At 50.7% G+C, this 26471-nt stretch overlaps 1 protein-coding gene across 10 annotated transcripts in view; it reads left to right on the forward strand.

Moving 5' to 3' along the window:
- Positions 1-26471, forward strand: part of atp8a1 (ATPase phospholipid transporting 8A1) — a 92783-nt gene that overhangs the window by 39809 nt on the left and 26503 nt on the right. For 9 of the 10 annotated variants that reach the window (XR_014117450.1, XR_014117451.1, XM_081698585.1 and 6 more), the window contains exons 15-26: positions 3197-3241; positions 6809-6881; positions 7950-8055; positions 9003-9085; positions 10831-10880; positions 11080-11149; positions 11426-11510; positions 11952-12091; positions 14454-14592; positions 18084-18148; positions 22331-22503; positions 24776-24959. Coding sequence is in view for 8 of the 10 variants with exons in the window: in XM_081698585.1 (XP_081554711.1) it covers positions 3197-3241; positions 6809-6881; positions 7950-8055; positions 9003-9085; positions 10831-10880; positions 11080-11149; positions 11426-11510; positions 11952-12091; positions 14454-14592; positions 18084-18148; positions 22331-22503; positions 24776-24959 (1213 nt within the window). In the remaining 2 variants the exon portion in view is untranslated. The remainder of the gene's footprint in view (positions 1-3196; positions 3242-6808; positions 6882-7949; positions 8056-9002; positions 9086-10830; positions 10881-11079; positions 11150-11425; positions 11511-11951; positions 12092-14453; positions 14593-18083; positions 18149-22330; positions 22504-24775; positions 24960-26471) is intronic. The other variant, XM_027022706.3, reaches the window with a different exon arrangement.

The following is a 26471-nucleotide window of genomic DNA, read 5'->3' on the forward strand; positions in this document are numbered from 1 at the left end:
ACACACACACACACACACACACACACACACACACACACACACACACACACACACACACACACACATACATACACACGCACCTTTACTCAATGGGGTTTTTATGACTTTTCAGACTTTGCTGTTAGTAACTGGCTGTATACAGCTAAAGGCGTGCGGGTGGTCGTGTGTGTGTGTACACAAATTTGCATACAAACACACACACGCACACTTTTATTTAGTGGAGTGTTTGTGTGTGGGTTTTCGGGCTTTTCTGTTAGCAGCTGCCTCCCTGCACACAGTTAAAGGTGTGCTATAAATACACATACGCACGTGTATGTGTGCACACACACACACACACATTGAGAGAGCTCATCTTGCCGCATAGGGTGTGCGGTGAGTGTGCGTGCACTCCTGCATGTGAGTGCGTGTAAGCGTGACTGCAAGTGCTGTGTCCATGTGAAAAGACAAGCCAGGTTGTTTCCCTGCTTCTCAGCCGTCTCCCCTGAGAACCTTGTCCCAGGGCCTGCACTCGTTATGAGCACTGAGTGGACATCTGTCCCTTAATGCGTCCAGCAAAGTCGAGCTGAGACCTGCACAGATCCATTCAGCGCAGCAGGCGCCATATGATTGGCTAGGATATTCGACGCTGTCCAATTACAGGTGCATTTGCTTGATGGCACAGCGGCCAGGCATCTCAGCACCGGGCTGAGCGCTTCGCTAACCTGGACCACCTGTCTGCGCTCTGCACCACAGCTGAGCGACCGTGTCACTTTGAAACGGCACTGATGCTCACAGCTGCAGCAGCATGCTAACAGTAACAGTGTGTCGCATCTGGACGCATACGTCCCCTGTCCACTTACACACACCATGCAGAGCCCGGTTTTTAACACAGGCTCACACCTGCTGCAAAACCAAATAGGATTTTCAGCGGAGAACCCCTTTCGCACTGCGTAAAGTCCACTGACTGGGTGTAAGCTCAGATTGCCCCTACAGCAGGTAGGTTTTAGCCTTTCAGACTTGACCTTTCAAACATGCTGAGTTACATGGGAGTCTCACCTGCACTCTTTCTTTTCTCTCTCTCTCTCTCTCTCTCTCTCTCTGTGTGTGTGTGTCTGTGTGTCTCCCTCCAAACAATAAATAAGTTGTGAGAAATGGCCTAGATTTGTGTCTGGCTTCCTTAAGGGAGATGAACCAAACTCAGTAATTAGGGGAACGGTCAGCCTCTCGGGAGCGTGTGTGTAAAAATGAGCATCTTGGTTAGAGGCCTTGTTTCAGTTTTCCGTTATGCACGTTTTGGCTCGGTGTATGTACCCAAGTGCACTCCCCCCACACATATTTTACTCTCTGTGTTCATCTAAATATAGCCCCATCTGTGTCCCGAACAACTATACATTCACAACAACAACAAATCCTGAAGCTGCTGTTTCGGTTACTGCTTGAGCGAGACTTGCATCCCGGCCCTGCCCTCGAGTCAGAGGCCTCAGGCACACTTCATGAGCCTCAGCTTTGACAGACAGACAGAGGGGCAGGTAGATGGCCCTCTACCTCCACCGAGCACCTGACCCCGCCCTGACAGCACCCACACACACCTGCCTTTCCACATGGCTAATGATGTAGAAATGTATTTATTTATTAATGAAGTCATTCCTGTGGGTGCAAACGTTAATTCGTTGAACTAGTTCTGACGTGATTGCCACATTTGAGAGAATGTTTGTTGTTTGAAAAGTAAAACACTTTTTCTGCATTTCCGCAGGACGTATGTAAGTTATTGTACAATCATAAGACCTTTTATGTATTTTTACACTGACAGAGTATCATCTATATATAGTCTATAGATCATATGTAATATATTTCTTATGTAAATGCCTTTTCAGTGCCCACTGCGATTGGCTTATCAACCTTTTGCCACTTTCACGGGCCGCCATGCAGCCCTTGTCTGAGTTGGGCTAATGGGAAATGCATTAGCCAACAGCTGTGTGTGTGTGTGTGTGTGTGTGTGTGTGTGTATATGTGTGTGCGCGCGCGCACGCTCCGTGTCCCAGATCTGGCCAAGCACGTCCGGATGTGAGGAGGTGTGCCAGTTACGGAGTGAGGGAGTGCGAGAGAGAAACGGGCATTTTCTCCCACGTTTTCGGTGTTGGTCACTGGGCCTTTCCTCTCTGTTTGGGCTCTCTGATGCGAGAATACCCAGCTGCACACCTCTGCCTCACTCAGACGAGACAGCACTTTAACACACGCTGAAGCGGAGCTGCCAGCCAGACTGTTACCAGCATTTTTTCTTCTTCTTCTTTTTTTTTTTTTTTTTTTTTTTTTAAGGCCAGGTGTTGCTTGTGAATCTGTAGTGCTGGGCTATTTGCTTTTAGTGCACGCAGAGCTGTGTGTTCACCCACTTCCCATTGCTCTAGACTAGAATTGTGGGGTTGTTGCCACTTCCATGGCATCGTGTGGGACTTCTTGAACTTGGCCAAGGCTCTGGGAGTGACTGGCACTTGTTCGTAGGGTTATTTCAGAAGGCCAGATAGACTCGCGTAGAGAAAGCTCGGCCTGCGTTTTTATTTGTTTTTGTTTCCTATCTGCGCACAACGTGCTGCTCTGTGGTGGGGCAGATGAGGTCTCTTACCCCCTGGAATGAGCAGATGGCGTCGAGGTCGTGCCGCCTTATGTTTTTAATATCCTCGTCTATCCGGATAAACCACGACCCGGGTTGAAAATCCATGATTACAGCCCAGCAGTTACATGCGGCACCTTAAGGAGTAGGAATGTGCTTCACAGTGACTGCCCTCGTCCCAAATCTCAACAGAGATGATTTATGGATGCATTACACACAGCACACACCGGGGGGTTGCTTGGCTGGTAGCATGGTGTCTAGCAGTGGTCAGAGATCCCAGCCCTGAGCTAGTGTTGTTCATGTCAAACATCCTACACATGGACTCTCACAAAAGTGGTGATTCTCTGCAGTGGTGGATACCCACACTATCTCAGCGTATTGAGGGCAGTACCAGACTGTTCGTATTTTCTGAAAACATTGCATTTCGATGTTTTAAGGTAGCTCAAGATCACTTACGGCAGGCGAACCGCACTCAAGATCACTCCGTCAAACCGCTCGCACCAGACCAGCCTGTGCGCTGCATGGGAGATGTTGAAATGCAGCCACTGTGTTTGTCCTGGTGCGAGCGTCTGCTGTGCCGTGCTTTATCTGCTTTAACTTTCTCCACAGCCACACGCCCGAGGCGGATGATGGTAGTCTCGCAGAGGAGGACTGGTAAGCTCTGCTCTGGGCTGCGGCTGTGTGTTTCCTGCTTGTGTCCCGTGTCTTTGCCGTGGTGCCTTGTGGGAAGTGGAGTTCACATCCTGTGCTCGTGGTGTCTGCGTGTTGAGTGGGCTTCAGTGGCATGGTGACCTGACGGTCTGGATTGGTTTTCCTTCTAAAATGATAATGACACTTCTTTCCACTGCGTGCTGTGCCGTGTGCTGTTCGCGCTGGAGTCTGCTGCCTGCACCCTCGGCTTGCCGAAAGTTGCCGTCTGATCACTTCAGACTTCAGGAAAGACAAAATGGCTCCTCCTCCCAGATATCTGCAGACGCCGTGTTTTTTTATTTTAGTAGAGTCTTGATCTTCAGCTTCGCTTAGCACACTCGCCGCTGCTGAAACTAATCGAGGAGCCTCAGACGACTGGATCGGTACGGCCTCGTTTGTTTAGAGCCGTTCCGCTCTAAACGTGCCCCGTTAGCAATAGGAGAAGCTCAAAGTCAGGTGTGCAGCATGAAGACAGGTGTTCAGGATATCCAACTCAGGAGCTCAGCTCCTCTCCGTCTGTTTCTAAATTCTGTAGAAGTCAAATTTTCTAACTAGTAGAAACACAGAGAAAAAGGGGTTCTAATGAAGTCTGGGTCACTACATGCACTGAAACCTTCTGAAAATGGTCTACTTTTCTGGTTAACATTAGGGAGGTCCTTTTCCCCTGTAGACGGCTCACCTGTGTGTTCAGAGTCTCACCTTTTATCCCCTACTGGTGAGTTGTATGTCCATAATCACTGTGTCCAGTGGACCACTCGTCCAGATCCATCGTGTGGAGCTGTGGAGGCGTGAAGCGGCTGCTCCGTGCGGAGTACCCGGGTGGTCTCTGGTTTCTGTCTCTGTTCCCAGCGAGTCCCTGGAAGTGCAGGGGGCATCGGGACAGCCAGGCTGGCCCAGGGAACCAGTCCATGGCGCCCAGCTCAGCATTGTGTGCTAGCACAGCGTCTGGTTTTGTTTTCTTCCTGTATGTGGCATTTCATTCACTTTGGTCGTGTTTTTTCACACAGCCGCGCCCCTGTTCACTACTGTCAAACCTTAATGTCAGTGGTAATGTGTAGCACAGTGCACAAAAGGGATACATGAGCACACATATATCTGTGTGTGTGTGTGTGTGTGTGTGTGTGTGTGTGTGTGTGTGTGTGTGTGTGGTGGTGGTGGTGGGGGTGTATTTTTGTCAGATGAGAAGCTAAAGGAATGTCTTACCCGTACTCCATGTGCTGTATTGCAAACACACTCTACTGTGTTCTCCATGCACTCTACTGCACTCTAGGTTGTTCTATGTATGCTCTAGGTTGCTCTACATACACTCTAGGTGTGTTCTGCATACCTTTGTACTCTTCACTACTGTGTTCTATGTGTTACATGCACTTTACTGGAATGGGATCTCACGTGCTACATGAGGTGTATTTTTTCAAGGTAGTGCTAGAGTGTGTGTCTGCGAGGTTGTGAACCCAATGCTGTAATGCTTTATGTAGTATACAGGCATGTGCGCGTGGTACTAGCGCAGTGCCGTGGCAGATTGCATTAAGCTTTTGACCATCGACGTCCGAGGCCATCAAGGTCTGCTTACCCCATCAGCAGCAGGGTCTGTTGCCATGGAGACGGTTGATTTACTCAGCCGCGGACTGTCAACAGCGTGACCACGAGGCCGGTAAGAGCAGCCCTGAGCTGCACTCCCCCGGCTACGGAACATTAAAACGCACTGTTCTCCCTACCCCAGGGTAAGATGGGAATCGAAACCGCCGGCGTTCACATCACAAGACTTCCATCCCTAATTCAATAGCCACATTAATATAAAAATCCACCGGGCGTGTTCATCTTCTCAAGGCAGCAGTCAATGATGTTCAAAGCGCATGGCACCAACATGGGATCGAGACTGGTTTGCGTTTCACAACTGCAGTGCGGCTGTGTGTTGGCGGACCGACCAGATCACCATGCCGCCCCTCCCTGCCTGTGCACGCGTCGTCTCAGCTTGGCCCGGACGCGTCTACGTGGCGTGTTGGTGAAGCATGTCTTCCCCGGTTTCAACCATCATGCCTGCGCGTGCGTGTGTCTGTCTGCACGTGTGTTCCCTAAGGTGTGGGCGGGAATATTTCTGTACGTGTCCTGCTGAAGAGGCGACGCGAGACAGGAAATTGGATCCTGGTGATGTGGGCGCTGAGTCATTGTGATCCTTTGAGCCCTGTAGGTTTGATTTGTTCCCCCTTTTACCTGTTCCATTTTTAATACAGCCTCCGCCACTCGTCTGTGACGCCATAACCCTCACTGTGCACCTCTAAAGCGACGTGCATTTCTACCATGGAAGGGTAGAGATGGTATCAGTATTTTTGTGTCAAAACGTGTCATTATCTGACCAATACAGCACTAAATTATTTGCTGTTTAAAAAGCTAAATTGTGTATAAATAGTTTGCTTTTTGTATGACTTTTTTGTTGGAACCAAGGGCGCCACAGGAAAAAAAACACCTCATTGTGGCGTGGAGGTAGAATTAAAAAAAACACTGCCACATAAATGCCTCGGCAGACTTATAACGACTCTTGTCTACGCTCTTCCTCATATGTTCCACAGTAATGTTACATAGCTGAACGATGGTCAGATGTCCGGATTTAGAACAGTGCCGTTTTTGAACCACGTCTGCTATTTTAATTACATATTACTGACAAAGGTCTTAAGAGTCCTAACAAACTTAACTTCCAAAATACTTTTTATTTTATCATTGCGAGGGTGGTTTTAATCATTTTTGAACAATGTAGTCTTAAAAAAAACTGTGTAATAACAGTATCATATCACTTAAGCTCGTAATTATTTTTGGTAGATCTTTGAAGGCCTTTTTAAGTGTTAAGTCGACTTAAATCGCAACACTGGGCAAAAAAAAATCACAGTTCAATCGTTCCACTCAGCTCAGCCCAGGTCGTCCAGTCGCATTACGGAGCAAGAAGTGTTTAGCTTTAAAACAATGACACCTTAGTACCACTGGCTCCTGCTGAGATCCGTGGACCACCCTCTAAGGTCTTCCTCTCCATTAGACTTAGATGGACAGGCTTATGTACACAGGAGGGATAGGCCTTATAAAAAAAATCATAAGAAAAGAGCCAGCGGTCAATTCAGGTGAAAATGACCATGTCCCACAGGTGAGTTCTCATTCTTTTTCATTGGAGGTTTTTTGTGTTGGCGTCAGGGCTGTGGAAAAGCAACGACCGATGTTTTCATCGCTGACCTGATGAACCGTCGGGCTCGCAGGACAAAACTGGCTTGTGTAACTTCCATTATCCTACTCCTGTGCCGTCTTCTTCATCCAGGTCCTGCACACTGGACTCTGGACGGTCTCGTTGAAGAAGCGTCTGTTCACAAACAGGCCCACTTGTACAGTGAATGTGACTTGGGTCATTGATGGTTTTTCAGTTGATTTTGAAGAATATTTATTCAATGTTTTCATATTTCTCTCTCTCTCTCGCTCTCGCTCTCTCTCTCGCTCTCTCTCTCTCGCTCTCTCTCTCGCTCTCTCTCTCTTCTTCTCCCCCTCTTGCTGCAGTCACAGCTCTCAGTCGACGGAGGAGGCTGGATTTAATGACCCCAGCTTACTGGAAAACCTCCAAAGCAATCATGTAAGTACTGTACGGGCCTCACGGCTGCTTAGCCGTGTTCAATGAGCCGGATGTTTGGCCAGACCCAGGCACCCGGTGCCAGCCTCCCTCCCCCTCAGAGAGGTGCGGTGGGCGGGTAGTAGCGTGAGGGGGAGAGGGTACAGCGGAACAGCAGGAGACTAATCCCCCCATGATGAGTGTGGTGTTGAGTGCTGTTATGATGCCGTGGCTGGCTGAGCAAGATCTCTTTAATCACACTGAATAATAATAACTAACACACACACACTTTAATATTTGGGTATAAGACAAATAAATTAATAAGCCCGTGTGCTATATAATATAGGGTGTATGCTTATTATTAACTCATTTCTGCTAATATATTTCAGCCCCGTACTACTAGTATGTGCGTGCAACTGCGATTTTTCCTTTTATGTAGGTGTAAGCTAAAAAAAAAAAGTTGAGGTAAGTAGCTGTGGGTTTTTGTAAGCCATTTAGTTTTATAGTGTATTGTGTTAAAACCATCCCATTACAGTGTTGCTTACACATACTTAGTGAAGGTAATGATGTTATTAAAAAGGTGTGTTGTTTCCCTGTGGGTGTGGGTGTTTACAAGCTCATCTCCAGGCTGTTTTCATATTTGGCGTGATCAGGTGTCAGTCATGGGCCCTGGTACGAGTTGAGCCTGGAACACATACAGGTTTTCTTCTGTTCCCTGATGCTTTGAATCCCAAGGCGGACACCCCCCCCCCCCCCGCCACAAATCACAAATAAGTCTGTGATAAGCCTCCTCTGGCCTGGGCTCCAGCTTAGCAAATCCTGACAGTACAGCTATCCTGTTTAATATGTTGATCTGGGTTTATCTGCAAACAAATATTCGGAATGTTAAAAAATAAAGAAGTTTGCCCCTGGCTCCAAGGTTGCTTCGTTGTTTGCAGTGCTAACACAGATGTAGCTGATGTGTCATGCTGCAGGCTGATGGCTAAGGCCATCTGTCCTGCAGCAGTAGCACCTGCTGACTATAGTGCTAATTGTGTGTGTGTGTGTGTGTGTGTGTGTGTGTGTGTGTGTGTGTGCCTGCCTGCCTTGCAGCCCACTGCACCAGTGATCATGGAGTTCATGACCATGATGGCAATCTGTCACACTGCCGTCCCTGAGCGCAATGGAGACACTATCATCTACCAGGCTGCCTCTCCAGGTGACCACACATGGGCCGACACCCAACACAACCCAACGCACATCAGCACGCCAGCACACACACTAAACACCTCACCACACCAATCCACAGACAGCACAACCCAATACACCTGCCCACACCCAACACACGTCACCACACCAATCCACAGACCACACAATGCAACACACCGACCCACACCCAACACACGTCACCACACCAATCCACACCCAAAACGCACCAACAAACCAGCCCAGAAACATAATCGATGAGTGCATCAGTCGGCCAATAAATGGACCGTAGCACCGGGCTAAGGTGGCCCATCTCTACTTCACTTCTCATGCGAGTGGGCTTATTTATGACAAGCTGTCGTGGATCAATGAATCATGTGACGCTCTTACGGTGAACCGCGCCAGCGCTCTAGGAGGGTCCGTTCAGGCACTTACTCAGGCCTTTATGAGGGCGCTTGTTCTCCGAGCAGCCATAATTTCCTGTAACTCCCATCGCGGTGATTGAACAGGCAGGCCTGGTGGCATCTCTCCCAGACATCAGTACAGAGACAGAGGCTGCAGTACCACCCCTGTGGGCCTGTCATCACAAGATGCAGCGGGCTTGGAGTTCTCCCACGATAACTAACCCACCACCAGTTCTCACCTTTCCTGTTCTAATTGATGTTTTCATTTTGAGCCTCTGGAGCAGCTCCAACATTTATTTGTGGAAGCTTTGATACATTTGGCCTTAAACGACCTCGTTATGAGTGTTGATGAATGGAAGGTCGTAAACGGCTTTTGATATATGTTGGGTTTCGCGCGTCCCCGAGTCTTTAGCACTTTATAGCTGCTAGAGATTTTGTTTTTTAAGTGTCAGTTAGATTGCCGCCGTGACCTAAGGAATGCGCTTTTCCCGCTACGCGAGGTGCATTAACGTGGTGCTGTCCACTCCGCCTTCACCCTCTTCTCTCCACCCTGCAGACGAGGGAGCACTGGTTCGCGCTGCACGCCAGCTTGGCTTCGTGTTCTCCGCCAGGACCCCGGACAGCGTCATCGTGGAGGCGGTAAGCGCAGTTAGAGTGGGGGTGCTGTGATATAAAATAAAGAACTTTTTAAGTAACTCCACTACATCACCATTCCAGTGAACAATTCCTTTTCTGAATTTACAACCCATCCGATCTCTCTGCGTAACCAAGATATGGGGACAATGTTCAGAGTTGTCCTCAGAAAGCATGTCCTACTTGTGGTGATGGAATCGGACGTTTGAAATATGAACTGATGTTTACTACTGGCCTGGTATCCATCTACCATTGATGGCAACGGTAGCTTGTGCCATATACAGGAATGGTGCACTTTCAAAACAGAGGTTATTACTGCAGTGTGGCAAGTTTTTGGGGTCCCCACCCCAAACAGAAGGCAGCAGAACTACATGCAAAATGCTACAATCTCCGCATTTTATTTTATTTTTTTTCCTGCCGTGCCGCACCGGCGCGATTGCCGCGTACCGGGCGTCGGTGTCGGGCCCGTGTCATTCATCATCTGTATCCAATTCTATCACCCTGTTGCCTAGGCCGAGCAGAAGCCGCTGCCCCCGGTGGCCGTACCTCTGTGCTGCTCCCAGCGTCTGTCTGACGCACTCTGCTTCGGGACGGTTTTGTCCCTTCGGAGGTTTTGTAGTTAAGGTGTTTCTGCCAGAACGTTAACGTGTTTTCTCTCATTTGCGTGCTACCAGTACACACAGAAGAGTATTGACCTGATTCTTTGCACTAATAATGTTCTTGTGTCTAACAGATTCACTTTGTATGTGTGATGGTATAAATGACTTGGTGGCATAAAGAGATTCTGCCACACAGTGATTCCATTCAGTGCAGCAGTGCTGGGAAACTAGTTCCCTCATTCTTCAGTCTCCACGGAGCCGTGATGCTCTCGCACTTGCTCTCCCTCTCTGGGCTTTTCTATCTGTCTGTGTGCCTGTCTCTCAACTCATTGTAATTCAAGGTGCTTTATTGGTGTGGCAAATAATGGTGTACTTGTATTGCCAAAGCTTGGGTGACACAGTCTGAGAATATTAAAGAATAATACGACGTGAAATTGAACATTATTGAGTTTGTGGGGGCAAAAAAAGAATATTAACATGAAACTCTAGTCCATTCGGCATGGCAGTGTGACCGTTTAAAGCGCCGGAGTAATCATCAGTAAATAAAGGCTTTGGTAAAGCGGTACATGTCGGTGCACGTCTCCCGGGCTCTCTCCTCACTCCATCGTGTTTTTTCTTGTTTCCTCATCTTTGTCTTTCCTTTGTGAGTGGCCGATGTGCTGTCAGACGCTCTCACGCGCGGGGCTGCGGATGTGTGCAGACTGAACGGAGCTGAATTAGAAGGCCATAGAAGCACTGCTGTAGCATGTCTCTGAGGGGATGGAGAGAGGGAGGGAGAGAGAGGGAGAGAGGGAGAGGGAGAGGGAGAGGGAGAGGGAGAGAGAGAGGGAGAGGGAGAGGGAGAGGGAGAGAGAGAGGGAGAGGGAGAGGGAGAGGGAGAGGGAGAGAGAGAGAGAGAGAGAGAGAGAGAGAGAGAGAGGGAGAGGGAGAGGGAGAGGGAGAGAGAGGGAGGGAGAGAGAGAGGGAGAGAGATTTGTGGATCTTATGGGATGGACGTGTAATTACGGCGTCTGATATCTCTGAGGCAGAGCTGCACGCTTCTAACCTTTGGTTAATTAAGGGCATAAGATTTCTCCAGAAAGTTCTTTTGGGGTTAATAAGTTGCTTCCCTTTTCTCTTCCTCCTGCATCTTCCTCTCGCTCCCTCTCTCAGCTTGGTGAAGGAGAGAAATATGAACTGCTGCACGTCCTGGAGTTCACCAGGTACAGTCGCTCATTCAAGATTTGATTCTCTCGTTGAATTACGTCTCCGGTTTGTCTCATTTTACCTTCCTGCTCTTAAAAATTCACTTGTTTTGTTTCTTGTATTAATGCAGAAAATCCGCCATGTTGCGGTTTTGATGCTAAAATTCCGTTTTTCTCGTTATGGTGGTGATGATATCGTCGTCCTCGTCTGACTCAGTGCCAGGAAGAGGATGTCTGTCATCATGCGCACTCCGTCCGGAAAGATCCGCCTTTACTGCAAAGGAGCTGTGAGTGTCTGTCTGTTGCCATGGCAGCAGAGTACCGTCAAATGCAGGCGACCACGGCAATGGCGGTTTTAAGTGTTTTCTCTGAGGCTGTCCATAAGCATTGTTAGTTCAGAGACTGTCTATCTCTCTCTGTCTATCTCTTACACACACGCACAGCAGGGTGTGTGTGTGTGTGTGTGCGTGCACGAGAGAGAGGGCGAGAGCGAGCATGTGAACGTGCGACACATCTGACTAGGCTCTACCAGTGTACTCATGCGGAGGTTTCCTCTTTCACAGGACACCGTCGTCTATGACCGCTTGGCAGACAACTCCAGATATAAGGATATCACGCTGAAACATCTGGAGCAGTTTGCTACAGAGGGTAAGGGCACACGCACACACGTGTGCCTGTGTTTTAACTTCATATGCAATTCATGATTAATATAGTTAAGGGTTGCATGATCCTTAGCAGGGAATTGCACAGAATTAAGGTAAGAGTAGAAAAAGCACCTGTTTGAAGTTGTACTTGTGAGATTGAACTGCAGCATTGCGGTCTGTGTTGGGATTCTCTGGCTCTAATCCTATGGATGGTCTGCCCCCTAGTGGAGTGATGTGGTGTTGCCGGGGTTGTAGTGTACTGATAAACATATAGTAAAACTCTATTCCAGGCATTATCATACACTAAATAGATGAGTAAAGCTAAGAATAAATAAATTTGTGCTTTTGCAATTAAGCATTTATAAAACACATGTGTTGCGTGTTAATTCAGTGCCATTTCCAAGTCATCATAAAGATTAGTGTGTGTCGGGTGTGTGTTCTCTAGGTCTGCGTACACTGTGTTTTGCCGTGACAGACATCACCGAGTCAGTGTACCAGCAGTGGCAGGAAGTGCACCATCGAGCTTGCACCTCTCTGCAAAACCGAGCTCTCAAACTGGAGGAGAGCTACGAGCTGATTGAGAAGGTTGGTCCCTCATATGCACACGTGCGCATGCAAAATTGGATGTCGAGGATGTCCAGTTGCTGCTGGGGTTGATGGACCTGAGAGGCTGGTTTGTGCCTGTCCAGTTGGAGCTGGCCCACGCGATGTCTCGTCTCCCTGAGTCTTGTGTACGGCATTTTAACCCCCCCCCCCATTTTTCTTGCTCAGAACATACTCGGGAATGAAAGTGTACCAAATCCTAACGCACACCATTGCAAAGAAATCAGAGTTTAAGGAAATTAACGAATAGATTTAGGGCCGTATGTGTGACAAAAAAGAGGATGTGCAGGTGTCCCTCACGACGAGAGCAGACAGCGACTGAACGCAACATATCAGAACCCAGTCATTATTAACATATTAACGGGATGTCGTAATTACAGAATATAGCTCTTCTACCTGGCAACAGTATAAGGAACATAAAACATTTGCACGACAACAGATTGCGATACGACATCTATACGACGTCTATAGAGTAAAGAGGGATCGTTTCTAGATCGTCCAGTTCGAGAGGGGAAAATTAGCCGCTGAGAGAAGAGGAATTCCCATGCAAAGTTTATGCTGCAAGAGAGGACGTATAAGACTGTTAAAGATTTTATTCTTGGATGTAGCCTTTATCAGTGGCACTTTTGATAAATATTTTATCCGTTTATTCTAATGCTTTCTCAACACATCTGAACTTGAATTCATAGAGAAAGTTGTCTTTACCATTATGTGGCTCTCTCTAGTTCCTTTTATCAGTCAGCTATAGTTGGTCTATCTGGTTGTAACCGTCTTCTGGCCGGTGTCTTTTTACTAGCTGCAGAAAACACAGACATTAAGAATTCATCTCTCTGTCCTATATGTGGGCGAGCATAGCCCAAATACAACACCTTACCGACCATAGGTACATCCCTTAAAGATTTAATAAACTTCTTAAAATGGCAGTCTACATTCAGAGTGAATCTTTTCCATGTTCTGCCGGGCTCTGCCGGTCCTGGAGAACTGAGGCATCGGAAGCTAGTCGGGTTTCTGCAGCAGCAGCATAGCGGGTGTGTCCAAAATCTGTTTTTCTGCCCAGCTCAACTTGTGTGTGTGTGTGTGTTCCAGCAAATGAGCTGGCAGGCTGGTTCAGGCCTATCGCTAAAACTGCACTGTCACATTGTTAACCACCACATCGCGTAGAAAACCTAGAGGGCCCGTGGAGCGTCTGTAGTCTCTCTCCAGCTGCGGCCGTAACGGAGCGCCGTCCTTCCCAGCTGCCCTGCAGGGAACGCAGACCGTGCTCTCGTCCAGTGCGAAGGTGGGCAGGGCGGGGGAGAAAAGAAAGCCCAACACCGTCATTAATTAAGATCCGCTGTGTCGCTAGGAAAACCTGCTATGCTTCCCAACACGAATGTGCTCCATCACTCATGCACATGAAAAGTCACCAGGTAGTTACACAGCATGGCCAGCAGGGGGTGGTAGCAGGTCCGTGCTTAGTGATCCTAGTTTATGGTGTCCAACCTATAAACAGGCAGGTGTGGGTAGTTTCACTACTTTCCTGTTTACCGAATAAAGTTTGATTAAGGCCTCAAGCCGTTGAAATACTGAAGACTTAGCAAGGTGAAGATAAAGTTAAACATCCTGGTTGAGCTTATTTCCTGATTATGACATTGGCTTTAGGTATAGTTTCACACTGTAAAGAATCTGCTGTAAATTATGCAGTTCAAAAATAAGTGAAATCCAAACTGAGATCTAGCTCAGTTCTCTCTTACACACACATCACGCACACGTGCTCTTGTGGTCAGAGCGTGACTGTGATTCTCCTAAGCACCCCCACTTCATTTCTCAGATCCCACGTGCTCACTCCGCTCTGGTCCGGGGCGGGGGCAGCTAACCGACCGGCCTCGCTGCGGCACCGTCTCCCCTGCCGGCCCAGCCACGCAACGCCATCTGCGCCTCCTGCGCCACGGCAGGTTTTACAGGAAGGCTTTCCACTTCCTGTGTGATGGGTCATCGGGCAGGCAGACACGCGAAATGCTGCTGTCTGGCCATTTCCTGAGCTCCTCCTGAGCCTAACCTGGTCTTTAAAAGCCCAGCAACACCAGAACTGCACCAGGCACTGCCTACCGACAGAGTTGGCGCTGCTCACACTCGCAGGCTAGGACTCCTCTGGGGGGCTAGCATCACTCATTGGCAGGGAGAGAGGGCCCTCATGAAGGGCTTGCTAGCTAACCTACAGGTTGAATCAGGTGTGTGTGCGTGTGTTTAAGGTATCTGGTATTAGGAACTGCTGATCTGACCCCAGACGACCCACAGTTCTTTCCTATGTGCCGAGAGCACTTGTCATTAGTGACTGAACCCTGCCCTCTGCCCCCTGCCCCAGAACCTGCAGCTGCTGGGAGCCACAGCAATCGAGGACAAGCTCCAGGACCGCGTCCCTGAGACCATCGAGACCCTCATCAAGGCTGACATCAAGATCTGGATCCTGACCGGTGACAAGCAGGAGACGGCCATCAACATTGGTGAGCACCTTCGGGGCAGGCGGGGCTTGTTTAGGATATGTTTAGACTATAAGTCTTTTCCGTTTCTCACTATTCTCACTATTAGTGTCCAATATTAGGCGTAATTATATTGTGAATGTAGCAAACATTTTTTCACTGTCTCTTCTTAATTTGTGTGTCTGCACACAGACATGTCTACCCACCCCCTTCCACCCACCCACCCACACACACACACACACACACACACACACACACTCCTCCTTCTCCCTCTGCTCAGGTATGCTCGACACCCATCCTCCCTGTCAAAACCCGAGCGATCTGACGCAATGCCCGCCCACTGCCCCGCCTTCTTTGTCTGATGTGGCTGGCATCATTCGCCAGAACAGTGACCTGCTGTGAGTCAGCGCCGGCGCGCAGACAGAGCGCGCTCTGTGGGCGCCCTGCGGGCCCGGCCTCAATCGGCCCTTTATGCGGGGCGTTTCCAGAACCGCTCTGCTGAGAGGCGCCCCCTTCTGGCCTTTTCCCCAGTACTGTTGCGTCTTTTTCGCACCCTCCTGTCGCTGACACGGCGAGACCTTAAGCACACCCGGACTTCCTCTCGCCCCCAGGCGATGAGGCCGGTCGCGCAAGCGTTCCGTGCGTTGCGAGTCAGAGCGAGAGGGAACTGTCGCACCGCCCGTCCGGCCTTGCCGTCTAGACGTGGGGCCCGTCGGCCCTGTGAACGGGACCGTGGTCTTCGGTCAGCACAGCCTCAAACAGAAAGAAAGTGATATCCGGATTGGTGTGTGGACAGAGTCGCCTTTCGCGTATATTCAGACCAGAGAGAGAGAGAGAGAGAAGAGGAAGGAATAGAGAGAGAGAGAGAGAGAGAGAGAGAGAGAGAGAGAGAGAGAAGAGGAAGGAAGAGAGAGAGAGAGAGAGAAGAGGAAGGAAGAGAGAGAGAGAGAGAAGAGGAAGGAAGAGAGAGAGAGAGAAGAGGAAGGAAGAGAGAGAGAGAGAGAGAAGAGGAAGGGAGAGAGAGAGAGAGAGAAGAGGAAGGAAGAGAGAGAGAGAGAGAAGAGGAAGGGAGAGAGAGAGAGAGAGAAGAGGAAGGAAGAGAGAGAGAGAGAGAGAGAAGAGGAAGGGAGAGAGAGAGAGAGAGAGAGAGAGAAGAGGAAGGGAGAGAGAGAGAGAGAGAGAGAAGAGGAAGGAAGAGAGAGAGAGAAGAGGAAGGAAGAGAGAGAGAGAGAGAGAAGAGGAAGGGAGAGAGAGAGAGAGAGAAGAGGAAGGAAGAGAGAGAGAGAGAGAGAGAAGAGGAAGGGAGAGAGAGAGAGAGAGAGAGAAGAGGAAGGAAGAGAGAGAGAGAGAGAAGAGGAAGGAAGAGAGAGAGAGAGAGAAGAGGAAGAGAGAGAGAGAGAGAGAAGAGGGAGGAAGAGAGAGAGAGAGAGAGAAGAGGAAGGAAGAGAGAGAGAAGAGGAAGGAGAAGAGAGAGAGAGAGAGAAGAGGAAGGAGAAGAGAGAGAGAGAGAGAAGAGGAAGGAGAAGAGAGAGAGAGAGAGAAGAGGAAGGAGAAGAGAGAGAGAGAGAGAAGAGGAAGGAGAAGAGAGAGAGAGAGAGAAGAGGAAGGAGAAGAGAGAGAGAGAGAGAAGAGGAAGGAGAAGAGAGAGAGAGAGAGAAGAGGAAGGAGAAGAGAGAGAGAGAGAGAAGAGGAAGGAGAAGAGAGAGAGAGAGAGAAGAGGAAGGAGAAGAGAGAGAGAGAGAAGAGGAAGGAAGAGAGAGAGAGAGAGAGAGAGAGAGAGAAGAGGAAGGAAGAGAGAGAGAGAGAGGGAGAGAGAAGAGGAAGGAAGAGAGAGAGAGAGAGAGAAGAGGAAGGAAGAGAGAGAGAGAGAAGAGGAAGGAAGAGAGAGAGAGAGAGAGAAGAGGAAGGAAGAGAGAGAGAGAGAGAGAAGAGGAAGCAAGAGAGAGAGAAGAGGAAGGAGAAGAGAGAGAGAGAGAGAAGAGGAAGGAAGAGAGAGAGAGAGAAGAGGAAGGAGAAGAGAGAGAGAGAGAAGAGGAAGGAAGAGAGAGAGAGAGAGAGAGAAGAGGAAGGAAGAGAGAGAGAGAGAGAAGAGGAAGGAAGAGAGAGAGAGAGAGAAGAGGAAGGAAGAGAGAGGGATACAGAAAAGAGGAGAGGAGGAAAGGAGAAGAGAGCGGGGGAGAGAGTGAGAGCGCGCGATGGGAGGAGGAGGAAAAAGGTGAGGACTGAAGCGAAAAGAGAGAGAGAGAGAGAGAGAGAGAGAGAGAGGAGGGTGGGTGCAGAGCACCAGGGTGGGTGTTTTGGCTGCACTTTGCCTTCACTGGCCTGTTTTTCTTGGCCTGGGTGTCGGTGTAGCCCTCTTAGACATGCAAACGTGCAGCCTGAAGCCACAGCCCACGCCAGGCCAGTCCAAACAGCCCCTGCTGACCTCTGCTGGCCTGAAGCCCTGCCATTTACAGGCAGTCCGAGCCTCTCCGCCATCCAGGGCAGCTAATGTGACCGTTGTGTGTAACCCTAATTACAGGCCCTCTTCGCTGGGTAGGGCAGAGCTGAGGTGGGCTCGGCTGGGCTGTACGTGTGTCCTGTTTAAAACAAAAAAAAAACACCTGCTTTTCTGAGGTTAGTGTTATTTAGTTCCACCTGGTATGCAGAAGGGATTTGGGTGTGCTCGGGGCAGGCAGGGAGACGGAGAGAAGTGTAGCTAGAGGGCTAGAGACAGAGAGGGAGAAGTATAAAGACATTGCAGCACACACACACACACCAACACACTAAGCTATACTGGGGTGACTTTTCAACTTTGATCCTATAAAATCAGAATGACTGGGGCAGGAATGGCAGACAATTCCTGAGGAAAGGAAAGCGCACGTGCGCACACACGCTACAGTTTTCCATCTTTATGCTGTCTCACTTTACTTTAAATAGCCAGTGAAATCTCTCTGACCTGTGGAACAGTGCTAATGCACAGTGGAGTCCTGGTATATGATTGTCTAATTGACCCATCCAAGACAGCAGGTCAGGATATTCCAAACGGTCTAAACTCCCTCTCACCCCCTCTGACCTGAAGAAACGCCATCACTGTAATGATCCCTGTGGGAGTCCCCTTTGTCCACACACACACACACACACACACACACACACACACACACACACACACACACACACACAGATTCGTCCCCTTGGCGTTTCTCCTTGGCTCTAACAGAGGTGTGAACGGCTGTATGTCAGCAGAAGGATGTGGTCATCTGCTCAGTGTGCATTCCACCACGTCCTGATAGCTGCCCAGTGCAGCTCATCGGGCTTGGCTGAGGGGCTTCTCAGCCTGCCGGCCGTAATATGCCCCCCTCGTTCAGACAAAGAGAAAGAGGGGCCTGGACGAGCTCCGTCTCACGCCTGCTTACAGCCTTTCAGGCTTTCGTGTTGCCTACAGTCACAGTGTGCTGTGCCACACACACACACACACACACACACACTTGCTGGCGGACTGAAGTGTGTGATGTGTTTTCTCTCTCGTTTCTTAGGGCACTCCTGCAAACTACTGACCAAGAACATGGGCCTGCTGGTGATTAACGAGGAGTCTCTGGATGTAAGGATGAGTTGTGTGTGTGTGGGGGGGGGGGGTGCTTCTTATAGCTCCAGTGGGAATCCCTGCCTGATTCAGTTCAGTGGGTGAACCCATGTCTGTTGTGTTTCAGCTCAGTGATCCACACAAACCCCACGTCCCTGCCGGGGTTCTGCACTGCAGCACAGCGTCCCGGCCGGGTCTTTAACCCGATGCTTTCTCCGGTCCCTCGCTCCTCCTCTCTCCCCCTCACCTCATCTTTCACTCATCCCTCTCGTTCCCTCGTTCCCTGCGGCACTCTCCTACCAGCACCCGCCCACTGGGTCTGCTGCTGCTTGCAGTGATTCCAGAGGCGGAGCCGCGAAGGCGCATGAAAGGGAGGGAGGGGTGGAGCTGGGTGGAGCCGTACGGCGCAGGGTGGAGCGGGCTGGTGCGGGCAAATGGCTCCAGTCCCAGCAGTAGGGCAGAAAGGGATGTGACCATGTGAGCCTCTCAGCATGGTTCTGTTTAACATGTAGTAAGTTCATGCACTGAACGCAGACCTTCTGACCCACTTTTAACCTTCTGTATCCTTACACACACACACAAACACACACACGCGCGCGCGCGCGCGCACACACAGTGTGCATTGTAGTTGAATCAGTGAAAATGTTGTATGGTGACCAGGGGAGTCAGAGGCCTGCTGCTTCAGAGAGGAAACATTAAACACACACATATGCTCGCGCTCTCTCACACACACACGCGCGCGCACACACAGACGCAGAGAAGGCCTTGCTTGTTGCCTGTGGAGGTAGCGAACCATTTCAGTCTGACACACCACATGTGTGCGCACACAGTGCAGACCCCTGGCTGTGGGCGGGCTCTGGGCGATGACGGCCGAGACTCGGCCTGTCAAACAGTCCTTTAGCATGATTGATGGAGTGAAGGAGAGAGAGAGGCGAAAGAGGAGTTGCGCTCCCCACTGTACCTTTGGAAGGGTTGGCGGCCAGCCTCCTGCGTGAATGCGCGTGGCCTCTCGCTCCTGATAAGAGAAATGCTGGAAGATGACGTCCCCATGGTGGAGCTCTGGGCAGAGAGGCCTTATTCGGCAACACAGCACCGTCCCTTAACCCTGCTGTCCACTGCAAGCTTGAGAGAAGATGAGCGATGTTGATGCTGCTGCTGTCTGTTAAAGCAGGTTCAGAGACACTGGCTCGTTCCGCCTACAAACCCCGTCCACCGGCCCGGCGTTTATGATTGAATGTTGCGAGTGCTCTTTTCCACATGCCGTGCATGGCGGCGGGGTGTATTTATTTATTTGTCTTAACCCGGGCTGGTCGACAGCAGCGCTGCTAATTATAATCTGCGCGTTACAAGATCCTCGCGGGCAGTTACAGACGCACCGAGCGCTTAACAAGCCATTTGATTAAGTGCATGTGTTCCTGTTAATAAAGGGCAGTGCCAAGGACCATTTTGGTACGTTGGCACGGTAGTTATTCACACAGGGGGTGGTTGTAGCGAGCACTCTGATTGCGCCGCGAAGAGCTGAGAGACTCTGGAGCAGAGTGCGCTGTGGAGGCGTGTGGCACGACTGCCTCTTCCAGGCCGGGCTCGGAGAGTGCCGAGAGCCTGCCGGTCACTGGCTGATCGACTCCAGACACCCAGGCACACATTCTCATTAAGAAGGTCAGAGCCTGGAGCAACACAGGTGGAGGGGAATGTGCGTGTGTGTTCGCGCTCGCGAGTGTGTGTCTGTGCGTTTGTGTACGTTTTGACTTCCGTCTATATATATATATATATATATATATATATATATATATATATATATATATATATATATATATATATATATATAGTGATTAGCTCATGTCTTCCTCTGTGTGCAAAATGCCATGCTGTCTTACTGAAGCAGCTGCGTGCTCTGAATCACTCCTCCCTAAATCACTCCTCACTGGAGCACTCCTCTCCTGAATCACTCCTTACTGGAGCACTCCTCTCTGAATCACTCCTCCCTGGAGCGATCCACACTGAAGCTCTGTCAGGGCTCCTGGCTGGATCCTAAGACGCCTGCTGGGCACCCGCCAACAAAACACACTCAAATCTCTCATACACACACACAAACACAGCGAGACTAGAAAAGGAGAAGAGTGCATCAGAGCGCAGAACTACACACACACACACACACACACACACACACACACACAATTCTCTAAGTAATGGAAGCACTGTTTAATAAGACGGCTTATCAGTCTTCATCAGTGCAGTTATCTCTGTCTGATCTTCATACTTTGTCTTTAACACATGCTCTGACGCTGTTGCTGAAGTATGTGAAAGGGGTCTGGCATCGCTATTCCAGTTCATCCCCCCCCCCCCCCCCACACACACACAGTGTTTTATTGCCCTCATCAGGGATGGCCACGCTCTTATGGTGAAGTCCTCACAGCTGCACTAGTCACTGACTCATTCATCCCTCTCTTTCTCCCTCACTGCTCTTTCTTTTTCTCTCTTTTTGTCTCACTCTGTCACTGTGTGTGTGTGTGTGTGTGTGTGTGTGTGTGTGTGTGTGTGTGTGTGTGTTCAAAATTCGAGGCTGCTCTCCAAATATTTCCTTTGAGCTTGGGTTTCAGACCCTTGTTATGCCAGGAGAAGCTTGGTGAGTCTCCGAGGTGCAATCTCACTGCCCCAAGGCATCTGTCACACACACACACACACACACACACACACACACACACACACACACACACACACACACACACACACACACACACACACACACAGAGACACAGACAGAGACAGAGCGACAGAGAGTCTCCCCTCAAGCCATATTCTGGCCCGCTTTGTGAACAGACCTGAACAGTGATGATTGTTGAAGCTGTTGGGAAGAGCTGTGTTACTGGCGGTTGTGCTGTGGCCTCCGCCACTCCAATGACAATGATTTTTATACATGCCTACACACCCTTTTACGTGGGCAGAGAGACAGACACACACTCTTATTCACTCTCAGTTGACTTGACAAATGCCGCAGTGTATTCGTTCCCTTTTTTAAAGTCTTTCTTACGTTTCCTGTTATGATTCCAGGTTTCCTGTTTAAAGGGCAGTATTTGTCGAGTCTTCTAGAACCTGAGCAAACCTTCCGGCTCAGACGTTCACAGCGTGACGATGAATCTGTGGTCTGAAAACTGTTTGTTTCTGTTGATCCGAACGTTTTTGAGCAGCTGAAAGCCATAGGCGTCACACACGCTCGCAGGAAGCCTCGCGGGATCGGGGCGCAAGGCCGGGGGTTAGGGGCGGGTAGAGGGCAGGGGTTCAACTGGGAGGAAGCAGCACCGTGGCAGCTGCAGGTGGACGTCCCTGCCAGGTGGAAGTTCACAGGAATCATTAATCTGACCTGTTTGTCATAAACCTAGACTCCACCCTCCCTGACCCCCCCCCCCCCCCACACACACACACACACTAACCCCTCCGCTTACACTCCGACACACACATTGTAGTTGCATTGTAGAGTGCGTGAGGGAGATGATGGACGACTGAGGGAGGAGGCAAAAGTGGGTGTGTCCTGTGCTCTGCGAGGGCTCAAGCTAAATTCCCATGATTCCCATGCAGCCGTAATTCACGGCGGGAACCACGGCGAGGGTTTCGGCCCTTTCAAGCGGTCCGCGCCTTCAGGGTTCAGTGGCGCGCTGCACCAAACACAGCAGCCCACATGGATGTCAACCCTTCTCCTCATCAGTCTCTCCCTTTGAACATAATTACCTTAATAATAAACTAACTTCAGCCTCGGGCTAAGATGACATTGCTGGGCTACACGAGAAGCTCGTCATGTGAGGGCCGTGTGGTTGATTACACTCGCAGTTGGGGGGGCCGGCGGGGCTGTAAAATTATCCTTCCCTGCAAGTCTGATGTTCATTTGTGCTTTGTCATCTCGGCGAGGTGAAACGGTGGTCTACGGCAGGGGAGGCGTCGGGGAAAACACCCCGCGGCGGCGCGTTTGTTATGGGCGCCGCCGTCGTTGTGTGTGGGATTAGCGCTCTGTCGGTAGGGTGGGTGGCAAGGGGAAATCCATGCACCGGGGATCAGGGATTAGGAGATGTGTGATGCCCTCCCCCCGGCGGCCCTGTTTCTACAGCCCGGACAAAGTAGTGTACTGTGATATTACCGGTGAAGTACAAGTACAGGATGCCAGTAGGTGTCTGGGGTTGAGACTGTGGCTGCCTGTGGTGTGTGCAGGGCACGCGGGAGACTCTGAGTCACCACTGCAACATGCTGGGGGACGCCCTGCACAAGGAGAACGACTTTGCACTCGTCATCGACGGGAAGACGCTGAAGTACGCCCTGACGTTCGGCGTGCGGCAGTACTTCCTGGACCTGGCGCTCTCCTGCAAGGCGGTCATCTGCTGCAGGTAACCGCTCCCCTCCAGGAGTTTCCCGGATCTCCACAATCGCCTCCCCCACCTTCTCTGGGTCGCGTAGCCCCCTGAGGACTAGTTCCGCCATGTATCCGGAGCGCACGGAACTGGTGGGAGTGGAATCGGTTACCTCACTGTCACTCGCGGCCAGGCGTGGAATTGCACCCGGATACGCCACGGTTGCCCCCAAGAGTTCGGAATGGAAAAGCAAAGTAGTACATTTCTTTCATTCCATATTTTTCTTTTTTTTTTTGTGCCTTTAGCAGTTCAAGTAACATCGCAGGATCCATTAGCGAGTCTCGGAGCGTTAGGCGTAACATGCACATCTCCTCAAATAAAATAAACTGTAGGACCCAGTAATGGCCCACAGTGAAAAATGCTTTTGGGCTGACAGCACGCTCTCCTACCCTCACACCTAAGATAAGGTCGCCGGCGCCGAAATTACGGGCCGTTTAAAAAGAGCCGTGATCGAGCGAAGGCTCTCGTACGGTAATAATTCTGACTACTCTACCGAGAGCACTCTGCACCAGCCACTATTGCTCCACACTGGGAAAACAGCGAGTGACCGTCCGACAATCAGTGAGAAAAATGCCTCTCCTCCGCCCCGCGGCTTTCGCCACGGCAATTTAGCGACGAGCTCTGTTTTCACAAGAGTAGTTGAACCTGAGAAGTGGACAGATAGAGACTGCAGATTTCGCCACCTCCGCGCGAGAGCGGGGAAGTGCTCAGGTGATTGACCGAGCGCGGAAAAACGCTCTGCTGAAAATAATTCTCTAGCAACAACATGCAGACCACAGGTGCCAGTGCCATTATGTGGTCTATGATGTCATCGCTCTGATCTACTTCTACTCACCCTTCGCACGCACACACACGCCCCCCGCCTTAGCCCATCGGCCCGGGGTGACTCGCAGGGCCTCTGCTGAAACCGCAGTGGCGTGTGATGTCATTGCACGCTGAGACTGTGCAGTGGGACAGTTTCTCTCCCAGTGGCTGTAGTTCAATAGGAGCCATATTCCCTGACGAGTCGTCTTCGTTTATGGAATCGTTAAATGTGCAGGTATTCTCCAGTTCCGTAGTGAGAGTCTCCTGGTTTCGTATCTAGGGCCTGGAAGCCAGCGACTACACGCAGCGAGTGTTCAGTACGGCATCGTATTGATCAAGCGTTGTCATATGGGTTATTTTGTGGTCTCATGCAAGGAACGGGGACACCGGGAACAGCGGAAGCTGGCGGGTCCGAGTCAGTCCCGGACGTTACAGTCGGGATGCGTTTTCCAGCTGGGCCCCCTCTGGATGGCTGCTTGGTGCAGTGCCGTGAGAGTCTGAAATGTAGTCCCTCCACCTCAGTTTGAAGACACAGGAAACGTTCGTCACAGCAAAGCTGTGGGTCTGAGGAGCTTTTAAAGGACTGGAACAGGTCTCTGGTAGCACAGGTCAGGTGTCCCGAGACCGGCGAGACAGAGAAATCAAAATGGCTGTCAGCAGGAATTAGCGTACCAGTCTGTGAAGCGGCCCTGGCCCCCACCGTGACGGACCGGCTTCCTCGCCAGAGCGGGAAGCGCTCGCCAGCGCTGGCGCTAATCTGACGTGACCGCATGTCCGCACGTTTCCACCCCCCCGTGCGTTTGCACCCCACCCCCCGACAGGCTGGTTTTACCCAAGCTCGCGTTATCAGCTCGGGTCATCTGTAGCACTCCTCACTGACCGTTAGGGAGAGAAGTTCTTCCTCTGTGCCCTGGACAGCTGAGCGTTTGCTGACCTGAACAACAAACACTTTCCTATTTGGAAATCAAATGAAATGAAATTTGTAAAAAAATATTTGTAGTTTTAAAAATGATTTGTTCCGATGCTACATATTATAGTACTATGTACTGTATAATATGGTGATGTTGTGTGACACGATTATTAGCCTGTAATACCTACACCCAGAGACACACCAGAATAGCTTCTGCAGTGCTGGGCTCAGATGCTGTGACCACTTTGATCCTACATGAGCTTACACCTGCGACCTGCTGAACTTCTCCATCTACACACATTTGTGTCTGTTTCCTTTGACCATGGATTTAAAAAGCTTTTCGATCATTAGCCAAGTAAGAATTTGGTCCAACATGAAAACGCGTGTGCTGAACTTTCCCACGGACGCAAGGTACGCGGTGGGTACATGGGAAACCAGCTCAGTGAGTTGCTGGCACCCTTTGGTGTTCATCATAGTCGGGGAGAGCGAGTGTGACCTACAGGATCACTCATAGTGCCTCGGGTCTGGGTGCAGGGTGTCTCCTCTGCAGAAGTCGGAGGTGGTGGAGATGGTGAAGAAGCACGTGAAGGTCATCACTCTGGCCATCGGCGACGGCGCCAACGACGTGGGCATGATCCAGACGGCTCACGTGGGCGTGGGTATCTCGGGCAATGAGGGTCTGCAGGCTGCCAACTCGTCGGACTACTCCATCGCACAGGTAGGAGGCGCCAGACAGGACCAGCCAACGGGCACTCAGCACCTCGCCATTTCAGACAGAAATGAAGCGAGTTCAGGGTCTAAAACCGATTTCTACAATCTGACTGCATGTGTGTTCAATGTCTTGGCATGTCTACACTTTTGGCAGTGCACGTCTGCTTTGTCCGTGTTCCGCGTCCTCGGAAATCTGCCTGTAGTTCATCACACTTTAATCCCAGCGACGAAGTGCAAAGCCCTGCTCGTTGAGATTTAGACCAGAGACTACTTTTGGGTCAAAGGTTAAAGTCAGCAGTCTGAAGTGAACAGGTGGGCAGAATCTGGGAGGTTGCGCGAGGTCAGAGAGTTCAGTTTACCCAGTGTGCTGTTCTCCTCCTTCTCCTGGGGCGAAAAGGATCCGCTTGCACTTACGCATACCTAATTAATTGCGCCGTGTTGTAATTCACCGTGGAGGTTTTATACCGACCGAGGAGCCTCGCGCTTGTGACAGAAGCACAAAGTGTGTGTCACGTCTGTGTCGCGTGTCTGTCCACGCCGTCTCCGCTCCGCACCTCACGTTTCACGCGTGCCGACTCTGTGGCGGCGGATCTCGTTGTTGCGGCGTTCCTCGGTGTCGCCAGGCCTACCGGGCGACTCGTCGCGTTACCGGGAAACAGTCCCGTCTTCACCCCAGAGCTGCCCGGAGGGACAGAGCCGGCTCGCCGGCTCCGCGTCTAGGGAGCACGCGTCCGCCTCAGCTCAAGCACGACTTGGCCTGGTGGATTTGACGCACGTCTTCGCTTTTAAACTGACTTCATTCACGAGGACTTCTTTTTTTTTTTTCTTTTTTTTTTTTTCCTGGACAAGTGTAGAAGTTTTCCCGTTTTCATAGCCAGCGGCACGTGCCTGAGTCAGACTCTGCGTTTGGAAAGTTTGACTGGCACAGCATCACACCGGTCCCGGCCCGAAATGTTTTGTTTATAACGAGCAAAGTAGAGATGAATTAGGGGGTTTTGATATGGGTCTCTCACATACATATACGAGAAGTGTATTTGGGCCAAGCATTTGATGTTAGGAGTCTTTTGTCCGATGATTCTGGAATTTGACCCTTGACACCGCTTAGAGAGCAGTTTTGCTGCTTCTCCTGTGATGAGGGGCCTTAGGATTTGGGTCAGGGTAGCTGGACGTGGTTTGGAGGCTCAAGGTGATGGCGCGTCCTGCTGCAGGGTCGGAGCCCAGGGTTACGCGCTGAGACTGCTCTGTGTCTGTCAGCGGCTCTTTCCCCACAGCTCCAGAGGTGAGCCGGGCCCCGCGGCCAGCTTCTGCGCGAAGCTCTGTTCTTGGTCTCCCGTGCGGCCCACCCCTCTCCAGACCACGCAGCTGGCCCTCTGCACGCCTGACGCAAACGGCGTTTGTCGCATCGTGACGTATAAGCACGGGGGGGGGCGCGAGCCTCCCGCGCCGCCCTCAGGCTCGGCCCCGTGAGATCGCCCCAGCTGCCGCTTTTCAACAGTCCCATCAGCCCTAACGAAGCCAC

Source organism: Electrophorus electricus, chromosome 16, assembly GCF_041902795.1.
Source record: "Electrophorus electricus isolate QZ-2024a chromosome 16, ASM4190279v1, whole genome shotgun sequence".
Lineage (NCBI taxonomy): Eukaryota > Metazoa > Chordata > Actinopteri > Gymnotiformes > Gymnotidae > Electrophorus > Electrophorus electricus.